Source organism: Anser anser (genome assembly GCF_964211835.1).
Source record: "Anser anser genome assembly, chromosome: 23".
NCBI classification, from domain to species: Eukaryota; Metazoa; Chordata; class Aves; order Anseriformes; family Anatidae; genus Anser; species Anser anser.
In genome coordinates, this window is record NC_139744.1 from 5675091 (window position 1) to 5690551 (window position 15461).

Below are 15461 nucleotides of genomic sequence, written 5' to 3' on the forward strand. Positions count from 1 at the left end.
GCCACGCTGGTTTTCTGAATCGCTGAAATGCAACGCGCACGCCACTGATTGCCCTGCGATGTGCTGTCAGCCTTCCCTGGGGGGTCAGCCTCCAACCACCCCGGTGCCTCTTCCACCAGGCTCATCATCATGTGCTGCAGGAGCCTCAGAGGCGAAGGGAATGTTTTCTTCCACAGAAACCCTCTATCCCATTAAGACGTCTTTGAAAACCAACGCCTGAGAAGCTTGCTGCCAACCCCAGCCCTGCTGCGAAGCTCGGCGGTGCCTCTTCCAGGAAACGCCGCGGGCACTGGGACTCGGAGTGGGGAAGGAGCAGGGCAGGCTGCCTGTCCCCGTGCTGCTGGTGGCCGGCGGTGGCTGCGCTGTCACCACGGCACGATGGTGCAGCCCCGCGGTTTGTCTCTGCTCCCCGGTACCCTCAGCCCGCCTGTTGCCATCGCTCCGAGATGCTCTCGATCTCCACGCCAAAGGTTTCCAAAGCTGCACGCAAAGCCAGCGCCCATCTATGCACTCCCAGTGTCCTTGTCCCCCCGCGCGCTGTGGCTGTTGTGCCCTGTGGCACGTCCCTGCCCCGTGGGCGTCTGTTTGCCCACCCCAGCCTGGGCCGGTTTGGCTTCGGTGGCGGACCGGGAGCCACCACGTCCCCGCTGCCAGCACTGCTGCAGCCCGGTGCCCAGGGTCCTGTGTCACCTATGCAAGCACCTCTGAGCCCCCTCCTGCTCCCCGCGGAGCTGGGGGCCACCCCGCAGTGGTGACGGGGACACCAACCATGAGGGCAGTGGAGCCAGGAGCCATGGGGCTTTTTGGGGCTGTGGGACCACAGGGCGTGCAAAACATGGCTCCGACCAGCTCCCAGTGTTGGGGAGGACATCAGGAAATGGGGCTCCCACCATCTCCTCCTGCTCCCCGTGGCCACCAAAGCCACCCTTGCAGATGCCAGCAGGTGACAAGGACGTCGGGCAGGCTCTGTTACAATAAACCTTTATTCGACTCGCTTGACAGCCGGGTATAGATCTTTGACCATCGCCAGTACTCGAGCACAGGTCCGAACGCAGCTGGCCCTGCGTTCGGCGCTGAACCAAGCGGAGGTTCGATACCATGGCTGTGGTGGCAGTGGCAGGGTCCCCTTGGGGACCTTGTGGTGGCAGTCACCACCCCCGCAGCCCAAGGGGCCGGGATCAAGCATGGCTGGGGCTGGTGATGTTTGTGGGGGGGTTGCTGTCACTCATCGTGCCCCCAGAGCTGTGCTGGGCTGGTGGTGGCCTGGCCACCCTGTCCTGGCTGTCACAGCGTCCCTGTCCCCATGTGGTCACAGCCAGAGAGGGGAAGGGCGGGGTGTGCAGATGGGGTGGCACCGTGGGACACAGACAGGGTCCCCTAATCCCACAGGGACCCCAACCCGCCCTGCTGTCACCCTGGCCAGCTGGCACCCTGTCCCCCACACGAGCGAGCGGTGTCCCCAGCCCGTCCGTCCCTGCGCCCCGTGCAGGGAGTGGGGCATCGACGGCGCGGGCAAGTGCCCAGCCCCACGCAGGGGCGCGTCGACCCCACGTGCGGCACGGGCCGGGGATGCGGCGTCCCCCCCGCCGCAGCCACGGGGACCTCACAGGCGCTTACATTTAACGTGCACGAAGAGCGTGGCGGGGGACAGGGACGCCCCGTCCTTGGAGAGCAGGTGGATGTGGCGATACCCTGGGGACAGAGCCGGGCTGAGCGGGCGGCGCGGGGCCGTTCCCCCCCAAACCCCGGCAGCGGGGCGCGGGCGCCCACCCACCTTCCCGCATGCTGGCCAGGGGCAGGGTGAACTGCCCCACGAAGTCGTTGCAGGAGGTGCTGTCGTGGTCCTCCACCACGAAGCGCACCAGCGCCAGCTCAGGTGCCTGCAGCTGGAAGGTCAGCGTCTCCTCCCAGCGCGGGTTGAAGCCTGCGGCACCGTGTCAGGGTGGGCACGGCCACCACGGCCACCGGCCACCCCGGGCATGGGACCGGCTCATCACGCCGCCACCGTGCTCGCCCCAACTGGGTTTGGGTCCTTGGTGGCTCGGGTGTCACCCCAGGGTGGGGTGTGGGGGGAGTGGGGGAATGGGGGTGGCACTGGGGGTGGTATGCTGGGGCATACTGGAAGGAATGGGGTTCATACTGGGGTATACTGGAAGGAATGGGGTTCATACTGGGACCAAGCTGGGATGTACTGGTGGGAATGGGGTCACAATGGGAGAAGGCTGGGGTATACTGGAGGGAACGAAGGTGACACTGGGACCGGGCTGGGGTATACCAGGGGAATGGGAGTGACATTTGGGCCAGGCTGGGATATACTGGGGGAATGATGGTGACACTGGGAGCAGGCTGAGGTATACTGGGGAAATGTCGGTGACAATGGGGACAGGCTGAGGTATACTGGCAGGAAGGGGGGGCCATACTGGGAGCAGGCTGAGCTGTACTGGGTGGGATGGGGGTGACAAGGGAGACCAGCAAGGCAGTGCTGATGGAAATGGGAGTGGCACCGGGACCAGGCTGGGGTATACTGGAGAGGAGGAGGAAGCAGCACTGGGAGGACTGGGATGTCCTGGGCACCAGCCCAACCTGGGGCGCACAGAGGACCTCTGGGCCATGGGGTGCCCGGAGGACCCCCCACCCCCACCCCCGGGGACTGGGTGCCCCGGGGCCCGGCGGCGCTCACCGTTGTTGCTCCTGTAGCCGGTTTGCTGCTTGCTGCAGTCGGCCGGCACGCCGTGGATCTCCACCCGCACGAAGGGGTCCACGATGGAGCTGCGCTTCTCCTGGTTCAGCTTGGGCAGCTGCTGGGCCGTGATGACCTGCGGGCCAGAGGGTGCGGGGGGCTGGCGGCACGCCGGGGACGGTGGCCTCGGGGGAAGGGACAAGGGCGGCGCATGGCTGGGAGCGGGGGACGGGGTCGGTGTCCCCCAGGAGACGGGCAGCACCTGGATGGGCATCGGGATGGGGTCACCCAGGAGCAGGGACGTGGGTGGTTCTCAGAGAGATGCAAGGACAGGACCAGTGTCCCCAGAAGAGAGGTGGGTGGCACCTGGCTGGGCCTGGGGTTGGTGTCACCCATAAGGGGTGCAGGTGGCACCTGGCTGGGCGTGGGGTTGGCGTTGGTGTCACCCAGCGGGGACGCAGGTGGCACCCACGCTGGCAGGAGGGGGGGACCCTCACCCTGATGTGCAGCACGAGGCAGCGGGGGCCCTCGACGTGGGGGCTGCGCAGGAAGGGGGGCTTCAGCACGTAGCCACAGCAGCCATTGCCCAGGAAGCGCCCGGCGTTCAGGTCCATCTCGTAGCCCGGCGTCTGGAAGTTGAGGGCCACTGCGGGGACAGGGACAAGGATGGGGACAGGGGCATCAGGGTGGGTGCTGGGCCCGGGGGTGCCGGTTTGGGGGTGCCCAGGGGTTCTGGGGGCTCACCCAGCTGGCAGCCGGCGTTCCACATCTCCTGGGGGTTGTAGTTGGAGGAGTTCATCTTCAGCCCCAGCGGGTAGACGCGGCTGAGCTGCCGGGCGTTGTAGCGCACGAACGCCGGGCCTGGGGGGCACCAGCTGAGCACGGCAGGGGCCGCAGCACCCATGGGTGCCACACGTCCTGCCCACACCCCTGTGCCAGGGGACGCTCGCAGACCCTGCCCAGCCAGCTGGGCGCGGACCTCAAATCTTGGCCTGGCCCCCAAAACCTGACCCCGACCTCAGACCCTGAACATGGATCCTGACCCTAGACCTTGGCCGTAGACCCCAGGCCCTAAGCCTGAGCCCAAAGCCCAGACCTTGGCCCCAGAGCCCAGGCCCTGGCCCCAGATACTCCCCCAGATGCCACATCCCAAGCCCTGACCTTCAAACCCGAGCCCCCAGCCCCACCAGTCCTGAGCTGGCTGTGGCCGGCGTGTCCCCAACCCAGGGAGCCACCTCAGTGACAGGGCCCAGAGCATCCCCACCTGGTCCAGCCCTGCCCCGTGTCCTGGCGTGGCTCCATCCCCATCCCCGTCCCTGTCCCACTGCCCTCACCCGCCTCCTTGATGAGCCTCCGGGCCTTCCTCTCGCTGAAGGAGGACATCTCGCAGGGCCGGGGGTGTTGCAGGGCCTGGGCCAGGCCAGGGAAGGGCACGGCCTGGCAGTACACCACCACCGCCGACAGCTCTGGGGCCACCTGCGAAGCGTCCTTGGCCTGCAGGAGCCACCGCGGCATCAGGACCACCAGCAGCCACCTGAGGGTCCGCAGAGCCCCCGCACCGCTGGCGCTGTGGGGGCTACAAGGCTATGGAGGCTACCAAAGTGATGGAGAACCCGAGGCAATGGAGACCTCCAAGGTGATGGAGACCCCAAAGCGATGGACAAGCCAAGATGTCAGAGACCCCAAGGAGATGGAGACCCTGAGGTCATGGACAGCCCAAGGCAATGGGGAACTTGAGGTGATGCAGACCTCAAGGTGGTGGAGACCATGAGGTGATGGAAAACCAAGACGATGGAGAACCCTCCCCAAGGCAACGGAGACTGAGAGGTGATGGAGGCCCCAAAGCGATGGGCCATGGTGTTCCCAAGGCCATGGTGTTCCCAAGAACATCCCAGAGATGGCACACCAGACCCCACAGGGCAAGAGAGGCACCACCAGGGGTTCCCCAAGCTGGGCAGTGAGAGCCGCTCGCCCCCCATGACCCCCACCCATCTCCACCACCCGACCCACCTGCAGCGGTTGGATCTCCTGCAGCGCCTGGAAGAGGAGAGAGCGAGGCCGTGCTGGGGGACGCCGCAGTGCTCGCCTGCCCCGCTCTGCGGCACCGCCGGGACACCGCGGTCCCCTGGCACCGCAGCCCCAGGAGAGCCCCTTACCCGCTGGCTGCTTCTCTCCTGCAGCCTCTCCTCCTCCTCTTCTTCCTCCACTTCCTCCTCCTCCTCCTCTTCTTTCTTCTCCTCCTCTTCCTCCTCTTCCTCAGGGTTGGGGATGGCGGTGACACCCCGGGGCTCACCCCACGGCTCTGGCAGCTTCTTGCCCTTCACCAAGACCTTCCCCTTCAGCTGCTGCAGGACGAAGGGCCGAGCTCAGGGCGGGCTGGGGACATGGGGACGCCGCGGCAGGTGGGGTGGCCTCACCTCTGGGGACGGGAGGTTGTCGGGGTCCTGCCCGTCCAGCGGCTGTGTCAGCAGCATGTCCCCGAGGATGGCCTTCATGTGCCGGGCCATGGTGGCCTGCTGCTCCAGCCCGCAGTGGTTCTCCAGCGAGAGGATGACGGGGTAGGGCGATTGCTGGGGACGGGGACGGGGACGGGGACAAGCAGCGCTGAGCACCCGGCACCCAGCACCCGCCCCGGGGCTGCCAGCGCCGGCCTCACCTTGAAGGCGTAGTCGCGGATGCTCTCGATGACATCGCGGAAGAGGATTTTGGAGGTGAGCGTGTGGCCGTGGTAGATGACGGGCTCCCCGTCGGCACCTTCCCAGCAGTCCAGCTCCACGCAGCGGCAGCCCGTCATCAGCGCCCTGCCACCGCGCCGCCGCCGGGTGAGTCCCCGCGCCACCCGGAGCAACCCCGCCGTGCCCACGGGCACCTCGCAGCACCCACCTGACGTAGGCTTCGGTGCTGCTGGTGCCGCCGATCTGGTTGTGGGTCAGGTAGGTGTTGTGGGAGGAGGAGATGAAGTAGTGGCACAGGGGCTGGCTCATGTCCTGGTGCACCTTGGTGTGCTCCTGGTTGAGGATGTCGCCAGCGGCCGAGAGCAGGTACATCATGAAACCGTCCAGCATCATCAGGTCCTGCTGCCTGGCTGAGGGACACAGCGGAGGGGTGTCGCAGAGGGCTGGCATGCAGCCGGCAGGGTGGCACCCCATCGATTGTCCCCACACGGGTGTCCCCTGTCTCCTGGCAGTGCCATGTTCACCCCAGGCCTGGCGCTGTGGCACCCAGGGAACACACAAGTCCCCTTGGATGGGCCATGTCTACCCTGATGTCCTCCGTCCACCTCTGCCTCAGCCACCCTGGACCTGGCATGGTGGCACCCACAAGATGTGGAGGTTCCCTGTCCCCACCCCAACGTCCCCCATCTTGATAGCACCCCCAGGCCTCGTATTGCAGTACCCAGAGGACACAAATGTCCCCTGGGTGTCCCACCGCTGCCCGGTAGCCCCTGGCAGTGCCACATCCACCCTGGGGCTGGCATCACAGCTCCCATGGGACATGGAGGTCACATCTCCACCCGGATGTCCCCTGTCCTGATAGCACCATGGTCACCTGGCATCATAAACCCAGGGGACGTGGAGGTCTCCCTGGTGTCCCACCTCCACTCAGATGTCTCACATCCTGCTGGTGACATGGAGGCAATTGTCCCTGCCCTGCTGTCCCCCGTCCCCGGGCTGTGCCACGTTCTCCGTGCTCTACGGCACCCTAAGGACATGGAGGTCCCTTTGGTGTCCACCTCCACCCTTATGTCCCCTGTGTTGGTGCACTGCCACCCAGTGCCACCACCAGGGAAGGACCAGAGGGACACAGCCACTCACCCCAGCCCTGGAGAGCCCCATGCCTGCCTGGGGGACACCACCATGTCCCCAGGGCGCCCATGAGCTGCCACCCCCTTTGCTCCACACCCAAGCCACCAGCCGGGCTTGCCGTCCTCATCGTGGGACATCCCCGTCCCTACCCTTCTCGTTGAGCTCGTGGGCGTGGATGATGGCGCGGGCCTGGCGCAGGGTGGCCTCCTCGCCCTGGTCACGCAGGAACTCGCGCAGCTCCTCGGCCGACAGCACGCAGTCCTCGCCCGAGTAGTGCCCGAAGAGCTCCTCCAGCTCCGGCCGCCGCAGCAGCCGCCGGCAGAACTCCTCCAGCTCCCGGCCCTCCAGCCGCTCGTCGCCCGAGCGGTCGCACTCCTGATGGGACCGCAGCCCGGCCTCGGGGACCGTCCCCTTGGCCTGGGGGACCGTCCCCTCGGCCAGACCCACCCAGGCTGGGAGTCTGTGTGATGAGTTTGGGGGGGCTCGGCTACCTGCTGGGGGGCTTGGGGCTGCATTGTGCATGGGAGGTGTCCCCTCTGTGTCCCCCCCAGCCCTCTGTCACCTGGAGTACGCGGGTCACAGCCCCGCTGTGTCCCCCCAGTCCCTCTGCCCCCCAAGCTCAGGATGGAGCCGAGCAGAGTGCCGTGCCTCAGTTTCCCTAGGGGTAAAGGGCCCTGGGGAGGTGCTGCTGTCCCCAGAGAGCCACCTGGGGAGGTGTCACACCCTGGGGATCAATGGAGCCATGTGGGGACAGTGTGGGGACAGCTCCCGTCACAAGAGGACCCGGACATTGGCAGCTCTCAGGGTGCCATGAGTTTGACAGTCCTCTGCGTTTGGCAGGGGAGGGCAGGGACGGAGCCAGCGTGCCCTCAGCCAGGTGACAGCAGAGCGGGGACGGCGGGTGACGGGGCGCAGGGCAGGTACCTTGAAGAGCTTGTAGGCGTAGATGTCGTTCATGTCGATGTTGATCATCCGCAGCATGCTCTTCACCTCCTGGAAGCACATCTTGTTGTCCTTGTTCTTGTCGGCTCGCTGCAGGATGCCGTGGATCCAGCTGCGCCGCGCTAAGGAAAGCGCCCCGGCCGCCGCCCCGGGCTGTCCCCAAGCTGTCCCCCCGCCGCGCCCCGCTGTCCCACAAAGGATACTGGTCGAGCTTCTCCCGCTGGTTCATGGCCTGCAGCCGCGCCATCAGCTTGGTGAGCCCCTGCACCCAGTGCTGGGCATCCTCCTCGCCCCGCGCCGCCAGGTCGAGGTTCTTGCGCTTGCCCTTGAAGACGATGGTGAAGCAGTGCCGCTCGGGGAAGGAGCCGCCGTACTTGCGCAGCCCCTCCGACTGGTGGCCCTGGCGCACGCCCTCGATGTGCATCACGGAGACTGCGGGGACACGCGCGGTGACGGTCCCCACCCCGTGCGGGAGGCGGCCACCGGCCCCCAGCCGAGCCGATGGCTCAGCACGGCCGTGGGATCGCCCCCACCCACCGTGCCCCAGCACCCCGCTGGCGGCCACCCCCGGCGTCCCCATGGCGGCGCTGGGTGTCCCCTCCGCTCCCCAGGGTGCTGTGGGCAGGGACCGGGCGCTCTCGGCGCGGGTGATGCTGCGGCCGCGCTAAAGCCACTAATCCCAGGCGAGACAGAGCCCAGCGGGTCCAGGCCACTGTCCCCTGCGGGGATGGGGGCGGTGATGCCAGCGGGGGGATGGCGCCGTCTCGCAGCGGTGCCAGCACTGGGCAGACGTCCCAGTGAGCGTGGAGAGAGCTGGGTGACGCCGGGGAGTGGGGACAGAGTCTGGCCGGGATGGAGCCGGGTCCCTGCGCCAGTCCCGAGGGGGAGAGCAAAGGGAGTGGGCTCGGGGGGCTCAGCTGGGGGGCACTGGGAGGCACTGGGGGCACTGGGAAGCACTGGGGGCAGTGGAAGGCAACGGGTGCAGTGGAAGAAACCGGGTGCACTGGGGTGTGATGGGATGCACTGAGAGGCAATGGGATACGCCGGGTGCACTGGGACACACTGGGGTGCACTGGGATGCACTGGGATGTAATGGGATGCCCTGGGAGGCAATGGGTACACTGCGAGGCAATGGGACACACTGGGTGCACTGGGACACACTGGAATGCACTGAGTGTACTGGAAGGCACTGGATGGAATGGGATGTACTGGGAGGCACTGGGAGGCACTGGTCCATGGCTGGGGGGCAGAGCAAGCTCACGGAGGGGGGGGCCGTGGCTGAGTTGGGGTCCAGGTGCCGGCTCCCACCCGCACCCCACGTGGGCTGGGGCTCTGCCCCCCTCCCTGCCACTCCCTGCAATTCGAGGCCGGCAGGACCCAGCCCGGGGTCCCCAGCCCCTGGGGACGGTCCCCCAGCGCCAGCACCTACAGATCTGCTTGGAGGGGGCGCGCCTGAAGCGCCGCTCGAACCAGACGGTCATGCCGTCCTCCTGCAGGCGGTACAGCCGCTCCTTCGCCCGCCGCGACTTGATCTTGCGCAGCAGCGAGCCCCGCAGCATCAGCTGGATGTCCTCGTCCTCCGTCAGCCCTGCGAGGGGACCAGCCCGTGGGTGCGCCGCGGTGGGGGCTCCGGGGGCACCGGGTGGGAATGGGGGGGGCTCTGTGCGCATCTCCGTGTGGTATGCGCACGCTGCAGGGCACACGAGGGGATGGGATGGGATGGGACGGGATGGGATGGGATGGGACGGGGATGGGATGGGATGGGATGGGATGGGATGGGATGGGATGGGATGGGATGGGATGGGATGGGATGGGGATGGGATGGGACGGGACGGGACGGGACGGGACGGGACGGGATGGGATGGGATGGGGATGGGATGGGACGGGACGGGATGGGATGGGATGGGATGGGATGGGGATGGGATGGGACGGGACGGGATGGGATGGGACGGGATGGGATGGGATGGGATGGGATGGGATGGGATGGGATGGGATGGGATGGGATGGGATGGGATGGGACTGGATGGGATGGGACTGGATGGGACAGGACTGGACAAGCCACTGCCATCAGCCCGTCTTGGGCACCACATGGCCGGGCAGGACGGGGCAGGGCACGGCAGCGGTCACGGAGCCCAGCCCTCAGGCCAGGGCTGCTGGATCCCAGCAAAGCCGCCCAAATCCGGTGTGGGATTGCTGGCAGCAGTGCCAGGCACGGGGCTGTCACCCGTCCCCTGCAGCCCCAACCGTGCCCCCGGGGCTGACGGGGACCATGCGGTGGTGACGGTCCCAGCCCGGATGGGGCTGGTGACCAGGCTGGGCACAATGACGGGGTGGCCTCGGGGGACCTGCACACCCACGGTCTCACTGCCAGGACTTTTCCGTCCATTCTCCATGAAAGTTATTTCCTCCTTTTTTTTTTTTTTTTTCAGTTGTTTTGGTTTTTTTTTTTTGCAACCATTCTTGGAGAACGGCCCCAGTGACTGTGCCCCCGCTCCCTTCAGGAACGCTCTGCCTGGGGTGGGAAACGGCAGTTTCGGGTCCCCGAGCGGGCCACAGCCTCGGGGACACGGCCACCGTCTCTGCCACCAGCTCCTGTGACACCTCCCTGGGGGAACCGTCCCTGTCCCCATCGGGCCATGAAGCCCCCACATGAGCCACGGCGCTGGGGGCCAGGAGCCGGCCAAGCCACGGGAGGACGTGTGGATGCATGGACATACAGACAGGTGTCGGGCTGCAGGGACGTACAGACAGGTGGGCGTAGGGACGCGTGGACATACAGACAGGTGTCGGGCTGCAGGGACGTACAGACAGGTGGGCGTAGGGACGCGTGGACATACAGACAGGTGTCGGGCTGCAGGGACGTACAGACAGGTGGGTGTAGGGCTGCAGGATGTAGGGCTGCAGGATGTAGGGCTGCAGGGACGCGCGGACACACGGATGCAGCCACGCGAGGACACACGGGTGCATGGACGGGCGGGTGCATGGACGGGCGGGTGCACTGATGCAGGGACACCCAGACAACCGGGCACCGGGACACACGGACGCACGGACACGTGCCTGAAGCCACTGGACCCAAGCTCCTGCCCCAACACCCGTGACAGGACCCAAACCAGGACCGCCCCCCCTGCCATGTGGGGCCATACACAGCCCCCCTCCGCCACCCAGCCACCTCGAGCCCCTTGTCCCCCTGCGCCCCGTGGGACAGGCATTGGTCACCCAGAGGGGGTGGCACGGGGGTGACAAGGGCTCAGTCCCATTCTGCTTGCAGTGAGGACCCCCCCCCGGCAATAGGGAACCCCCCCAGCCACGGGGACACCCCTGGCAATGGGGAGCCTCCGACCACGGGGACCCCCTGATCACGGTGACCCCCCCCCCACGGGGACCCCCCCACCACGGGGACCTCGCCCACCCTTGGGGACAATTCCCGGCATGGGGACACCGCCCAACCGGGGACCCTCGCTGCCGCGGGGAGGGGGGCAACGGGACGGTCCGGGACCCTCCCCCGGTGCCCCCCCGGTCCTCACCCATCTTCCTGAAGGCTCTGCCGGCTCGCCGGGGGCCACCGGCCCCGTCCGGGGGGGCCCGGGGCTGCTCGGCGCCGGGACGCGCCCTCCGCCCGCAGATCATGGCGAGGGCCCGGTGCTGCCGGTGTCCGCCGGGCCCCCGGGGCTCCCCCGTCGGCCCCCCCCCGGCTGGGCGGAGGCGGTGGCCGGGGCCGGGCAGGGCGGGGCGGCCCCGCCGGGACCGGGGCCCGGAGCGGGGAAGGGCCGGGAGGGGCCGCGCCGCGGCCGGGAGGCGTAACCCGGCCGGGACGGGGCGGGGGGGGGGCAACGGGGGGGGTACCGGGGGGGTCGGTACCGGGGGGGTCGGTACTGGGGGGGGTCGGTACCGGAGGGATTGCAACGGGGGGGAGTCGGTACCGGGGGGGTCGGTACCGGGGGGGTCGGTACCGGGGGCTGGGTTCGGCACCGGGGGGTTCGGCACCGGGGGGGTTCGGCACCGGGGGCTTGGGTACCGGGGGGTTCGGTACCGAGGGGTTCGGCACCGGGGGGATTGCGCCGGGAGGGGGGTGGGAAACAGGGGGTTCAGTACCGGGGGGGGGCGGTACCGAGGGGTTCGGTACCGGGGGGTTCGGTACCGGAGGTATTTCACTGGGGGGGTTCGGTACCGGGGGGTTCGGTAACGAGGGGCACCTGGGGGCTCGGTACCGAAGGGGTTCGGCACCGGGGGGATTGCACCGGGGGGGGCAACAGGGGGTTCGGCACCGGGGGGGTACCGGGGGCTTCGATACCGGGGGGTTCGGCACTGGAGGGGGTCGGTACCGGAGGGAATGCACCGGGGGGGTCGTTGCTGGGGGGTCGGCACCGGTGGGGGGTCGGTACCGGCAGGTTCGTTACTGGAGGGGGGCGGCACCGGAGGAGGGCGGTACCGGAGGGATTGCACCGGGGGGGGGTTCGGTTCCCCGGGGAGTTTGGTACACGGGGGGTTGGTACCGGGGGGGGTGGTCGGTACCGGGGGGATTGCACAGGGGGGTTCTGCATCGGGGGGTGGGGTCGGTACCGGGGGGATGCTGCATCGGGGGGGTCTGCACCGAGGGGGTTCGGTACCGGGGGGGCAGCACCGAAGGGGGGCGGTACCGAAGGGATTGTACCAGGGAGGGGGGGTACCGGCAGGGGGGTTGGTACTGAGGGGGTTTGGTACCAGAGGGGGTCGGTACCAGGGGGATTGCACCTGGGGGGGGTTCAGTACCGGGGGGGGAGCAGTACCGGGGGGGTTGAACCCAGGGGCCTGCACCCGGGGGGGGCCCCCATCTCCGTCACAGGACCCCGCTCTGCCCAGGGACACGGCTGCCGGTGCCGGTGCTGGAGCTGGTGCCAAGCATCAGGTGGGACACGTGGGCCCCCCCTCTGCCACCGCACCTGGGGACAGTGGGGACACGTGGGCCACCCCTCTGCCACCGCACCCGGAGACAGCGTCTTGTCACAGCGCCGGTGGCACCCAGTGCGCTCGGACTGGGTGACGCTGTTCTGGCCTACCGGGGTGGTGGCAGCCTGGTGGCACACGGGGACACGGCCGCGCCGGTGGTGCAGGACGTGGTGGCCTTGCCTGGGGTCCGGATCCCGGCACCAAAGCTTTTGGCACCAAGGCCTGCAGCACAGGAGCCGTGTCACCATGTCCCCTCGCCTCCACGTGACACTGCGGAGGACGCGTGTGCAAGGCACGCGTGTGCACACCTACACGTGTGCAGGCGGCTGTGTGCACGTGTGTGCAGCCGTGCGCACACGTGTGCTGCTGTGGACGTGTGTGCATGCCTGTGTGTGTGCATACACGTGCGTGTGTGCAGATATGTGCAATGGGGTGGGATTTACCCCAATTCACTCCATTTATACCCATTTCCACCTCTCCCCCGGCTGTGGCGGGCTCTCTCCTTGCTCAGGTCAGGTCGGAGGGGACAGACGGACAGGTGGGCGCGGAGGGAGAGCGCCCGGCCCCATCCCAGGCTCCCCGTCCCCGTCCCCTCCACCGGGCCGGGCGTTGATTTCAAGCCCTGTGCCGGTGACAAGGGCTGCCTCCACCTGGCTGGTAGCACTTCTTGCCGAAACTGCCAGCACCGGGGGACAAGAGGCTGCCCCAGGCTGGGACGTGGGGACTGGGAACCACAGCACAAAGCGAGGAAATGGGAGCCGCAGCGCGCGGGGGGACATCCCTGGTCAGGGAGGGGGTGACCGTGGCCACATGTGGGACTGGGGGGCACCCTGAGATGACATCTGGGCACCCTGGGGTGACATCTGGGCACTATGGACGATCTCTGAGCCCTCTGGGGGGACGTCTGTAAATCCAGGGCAACATCTGGGCATCTCTGGAGCAACCTCTGGTTGTCCTGGGGCAACATCTGGGCACCCTGGGTGACCTCTGGACATCCTGGGGCAGCATCTGTACACCCAGGGCAACACCGGGGCACCATAGAATGACATCGGGGCATCCCTGGGGCCACCTCTGGTTATCCTGGAGCAACACCTCTACTTCAAGGGAGACCCTCGGGCCCCTGGGGCAACACCCGGGTGTCCTGGATGGTCTGTGAGCGTCCTGGAGCAATGTCTGAGGATGCAGGGCAACACCTGGGCAGCTCGGGGTGGTGTCTGGGCACCACGGTGCGACACCTCGGTGAGCCGGGGGCACGTGTGGGCAGCTGGGGGGAACCTCTGGGCAGCCCCTCGGATGTGTTTTTGGGGTGCTGAGGCCTTTGGGGACGTGGGGACTTGGGGAATTTTAACGAGGGGCAGCAGAGCCCAGGGCAGTGCCCCCTTCTGCTTGGGCCGAGGCTTTTACCCGTTCAGGAGCTGCAGAAGGCATTTGGTGTATTTATGCAAAAATGAAGGCATTTGGTGTTGTTTATGCAAAAATGAAGGCATTTGGTGTATTGATGCAAAACGCCTCTTTCTCTGCTGGAAAACTTCGGAAAGCAGCTGCATCCACGCCGAAATGCACTTGCAACCGGATAGCCGGGCTCTGCCCTGGCCCCGCTCCAAGCCCTCGGCCCCCGAGGGGAGTTGCACGGGCAGGAATTCAGCTGCCGACACCAAGCGATTTTTGGAGGATCCCAGGGGAGAAGCGAACCGTGAAACGGTGCCGTGAGCGCGGCGGCAGCCACCAGCCCCCGGGGGTAGGACACGTCCCCCCCCCGCCTCTGTCCTGCACCAGCCCTGGGCAGCGCCGGGGAATCAAAACACGTTGCATAACCACAACCCAGAAAAAAAAAAAAAAAAAAAACATCGCCACCACCAATATTATTAATAGCAGGATTACGAGTGGGGAAAGAATGGCTTATTGCATAAAATAAACACGGCCGATCCCGGGGGGGGGGAGCACGGCTTGGAAATCCCTCACGGCCTGCAGCAGGAGCACATCCCACCCCGGGCCTGAGGGAGCGGATCCCACCCCGGGCCTGAGGGAGCGGATCCCACCCCGGGCCTGAGGGAGCGGATCCCACCCCAGGCCCTGAGGGAGCGGATCCCACCCCGGGCCTGAGGGAGCGGATCCCACCCCAGGCCCTCGCAGCGTTGCCATTTTCTGCCGTGACGTGGAGGGAGCCGATGGGCAGCGGCTCGCGGTCCCGGCCCCGTCCAGCACAGCACGCGTCCCGTGAATCAGGGCCCAGGCCACGGTGGGCTGGAGCCGGGGCGTTCGCCGCGGCCGGGGCTGGTTTTGCAGTGAGTCAGAGCCCGGGCCGCAGTCCTGGGGGGACAGGAATCCTCTGTGGGAGCTCAGAAGCCGCGGGAGGATGGAAAATCCTCCTCGCTGCCTTGTTTTGCTGGGCCTTGAACTTTTGCACCGAGCGCGGGCGATGTCGCCAAGCGGCGCGGCCCTGCGGCCCCGCGGGGTGGGGACGCGGCGGTTCCGGGGCTTTTCTCTGCACCTGAGCCTCCCGAGTCCGGGATGCGGAGCTCAGGTGAAGGCAAAGCCCCCAAATGTGGGAAAACCAAGCTGCGGTCGTGCGGGGGGGCTGCCAAGAGACGGGGCCTGGCCCCCTCCCCGCACCCAGCCCTGGCTGAGGGCCGGGACAAGGCAGCCCCCAGGTGACTGCAGGTCTGCCCATGGTGGTCCCCGAGCTGGCTGTGGCCCCCCGGGCACTCCTGTCACCGTAACGCCCATGTCCCCAGGGCGCCGTGTGCCTCCCTGCCACCCACGTCCCCCCGCAGCACACCCACGCCCTGCAGCCTCACCGGGGGGACGGGGGAAGCACCACGACGCCCAGTTGCGCCCCCTCCTCACCACAGCAATTAACCCGATCATATTTTTACATTAACCCCAATGATGTTTTTATAATTAACCAAAATAATAATCAAAAATAACCCATCGCCCCGCTAGGCCCAGCTGCCCCGTGCCCCGCGGTGAGTCCCCTGCCCCACGCAGTGACACCCGCCCCGCGGTGAGCCCCCCCCCCCACGACACACACCCTTCCCAGTGCCCCCAGTACGTCTTCCAGTGCTCCCAGTATCCCACGGGCCCGTCCCAGTGTCCCCACAACCAGC

General features: G+C 67.3%; 1 protein-coding gene across 3 annotated transcripts; it reads right to left on the reverse strand.

Moving 5' to 3' along the window:
- Positions 1 to 965: 965 nt before the first annotated feature.
- Positions 966 to 11202, reverse strand: PLCD3 (phospholipase C delta 3). 3 transcript variants are annotated; one of them, XM_083808926.1, is made up of 16 exons: positions 10953 to 11202; positions 8858 to 9016; positions 7632 to 7860; positions 7411 to 7540; positions 6636 to 6861; positions 5564 to 5765; positions 5337 to 5481; positions 5098 to 5250; positions 4837 to 5022; positions 4691 to 4717; positions 4015 to 4174; positions 3425 to 3541; positions 3178 to 3326; positions 2681 to 2942; positions 1775 to 1924; positions 966 to 1692 (listed from the first exon to the last, which is right to left on the reverse strand). In XM_083808926.1, the coding sequence occupies exons 1-16, from the start codon at positions 11053 to 11055 to the stop codon at positions 1604 to 1606; spliced, it is 2487 nt and encodes an 828-aa protein (XP_083665052.1). In that variant the 5' UTR covers positions 11056 to 11202; the 3' UTR covers positions 966 to 1603. The 3 variants fall into 3 exon arrangements, with proteins under 3 accessions (XP_083665052.1, XP_083665051.1, XP_083665053.1); XM_083808925.1 differs by having other exon boundaries at positions 4837 to 5025; positions 10953 to 11201; XM_083808927.1 differs by having other exon boundaries at positions 2681 to 2816; positions 4837 to 5025; positions 10953 to 11200.
- Positions 11203 to 15461: the final 4259 nt, after the last annotated feature.

Bases quoted from the DNA above. Each gene is read 5' to 3' on its own strand.
- PLCD3 (XM_083808925.1), bottom strand. From the start codon at position 11,055: ATGATCTGCGGGCGGAGGGCGCGTCCCGGCGCCGAGCAGCCCCGGGCC. The intron at 9,017-10,952 runs GTGAGGACCGGG...GTCCCCTCGCAG, and splicing joins CAGAGCCTTCAGGAAGATGG to GGCTGACGGAGGACGAGGAC. The intron at 3,542-4,014 runs GTGAGGGCAGTG...GGTGCCCCCCAG, and splicing joins GAGGCTCATCAAGGAGGCGG to GCCCGGCGTTCGTGCGCTAC.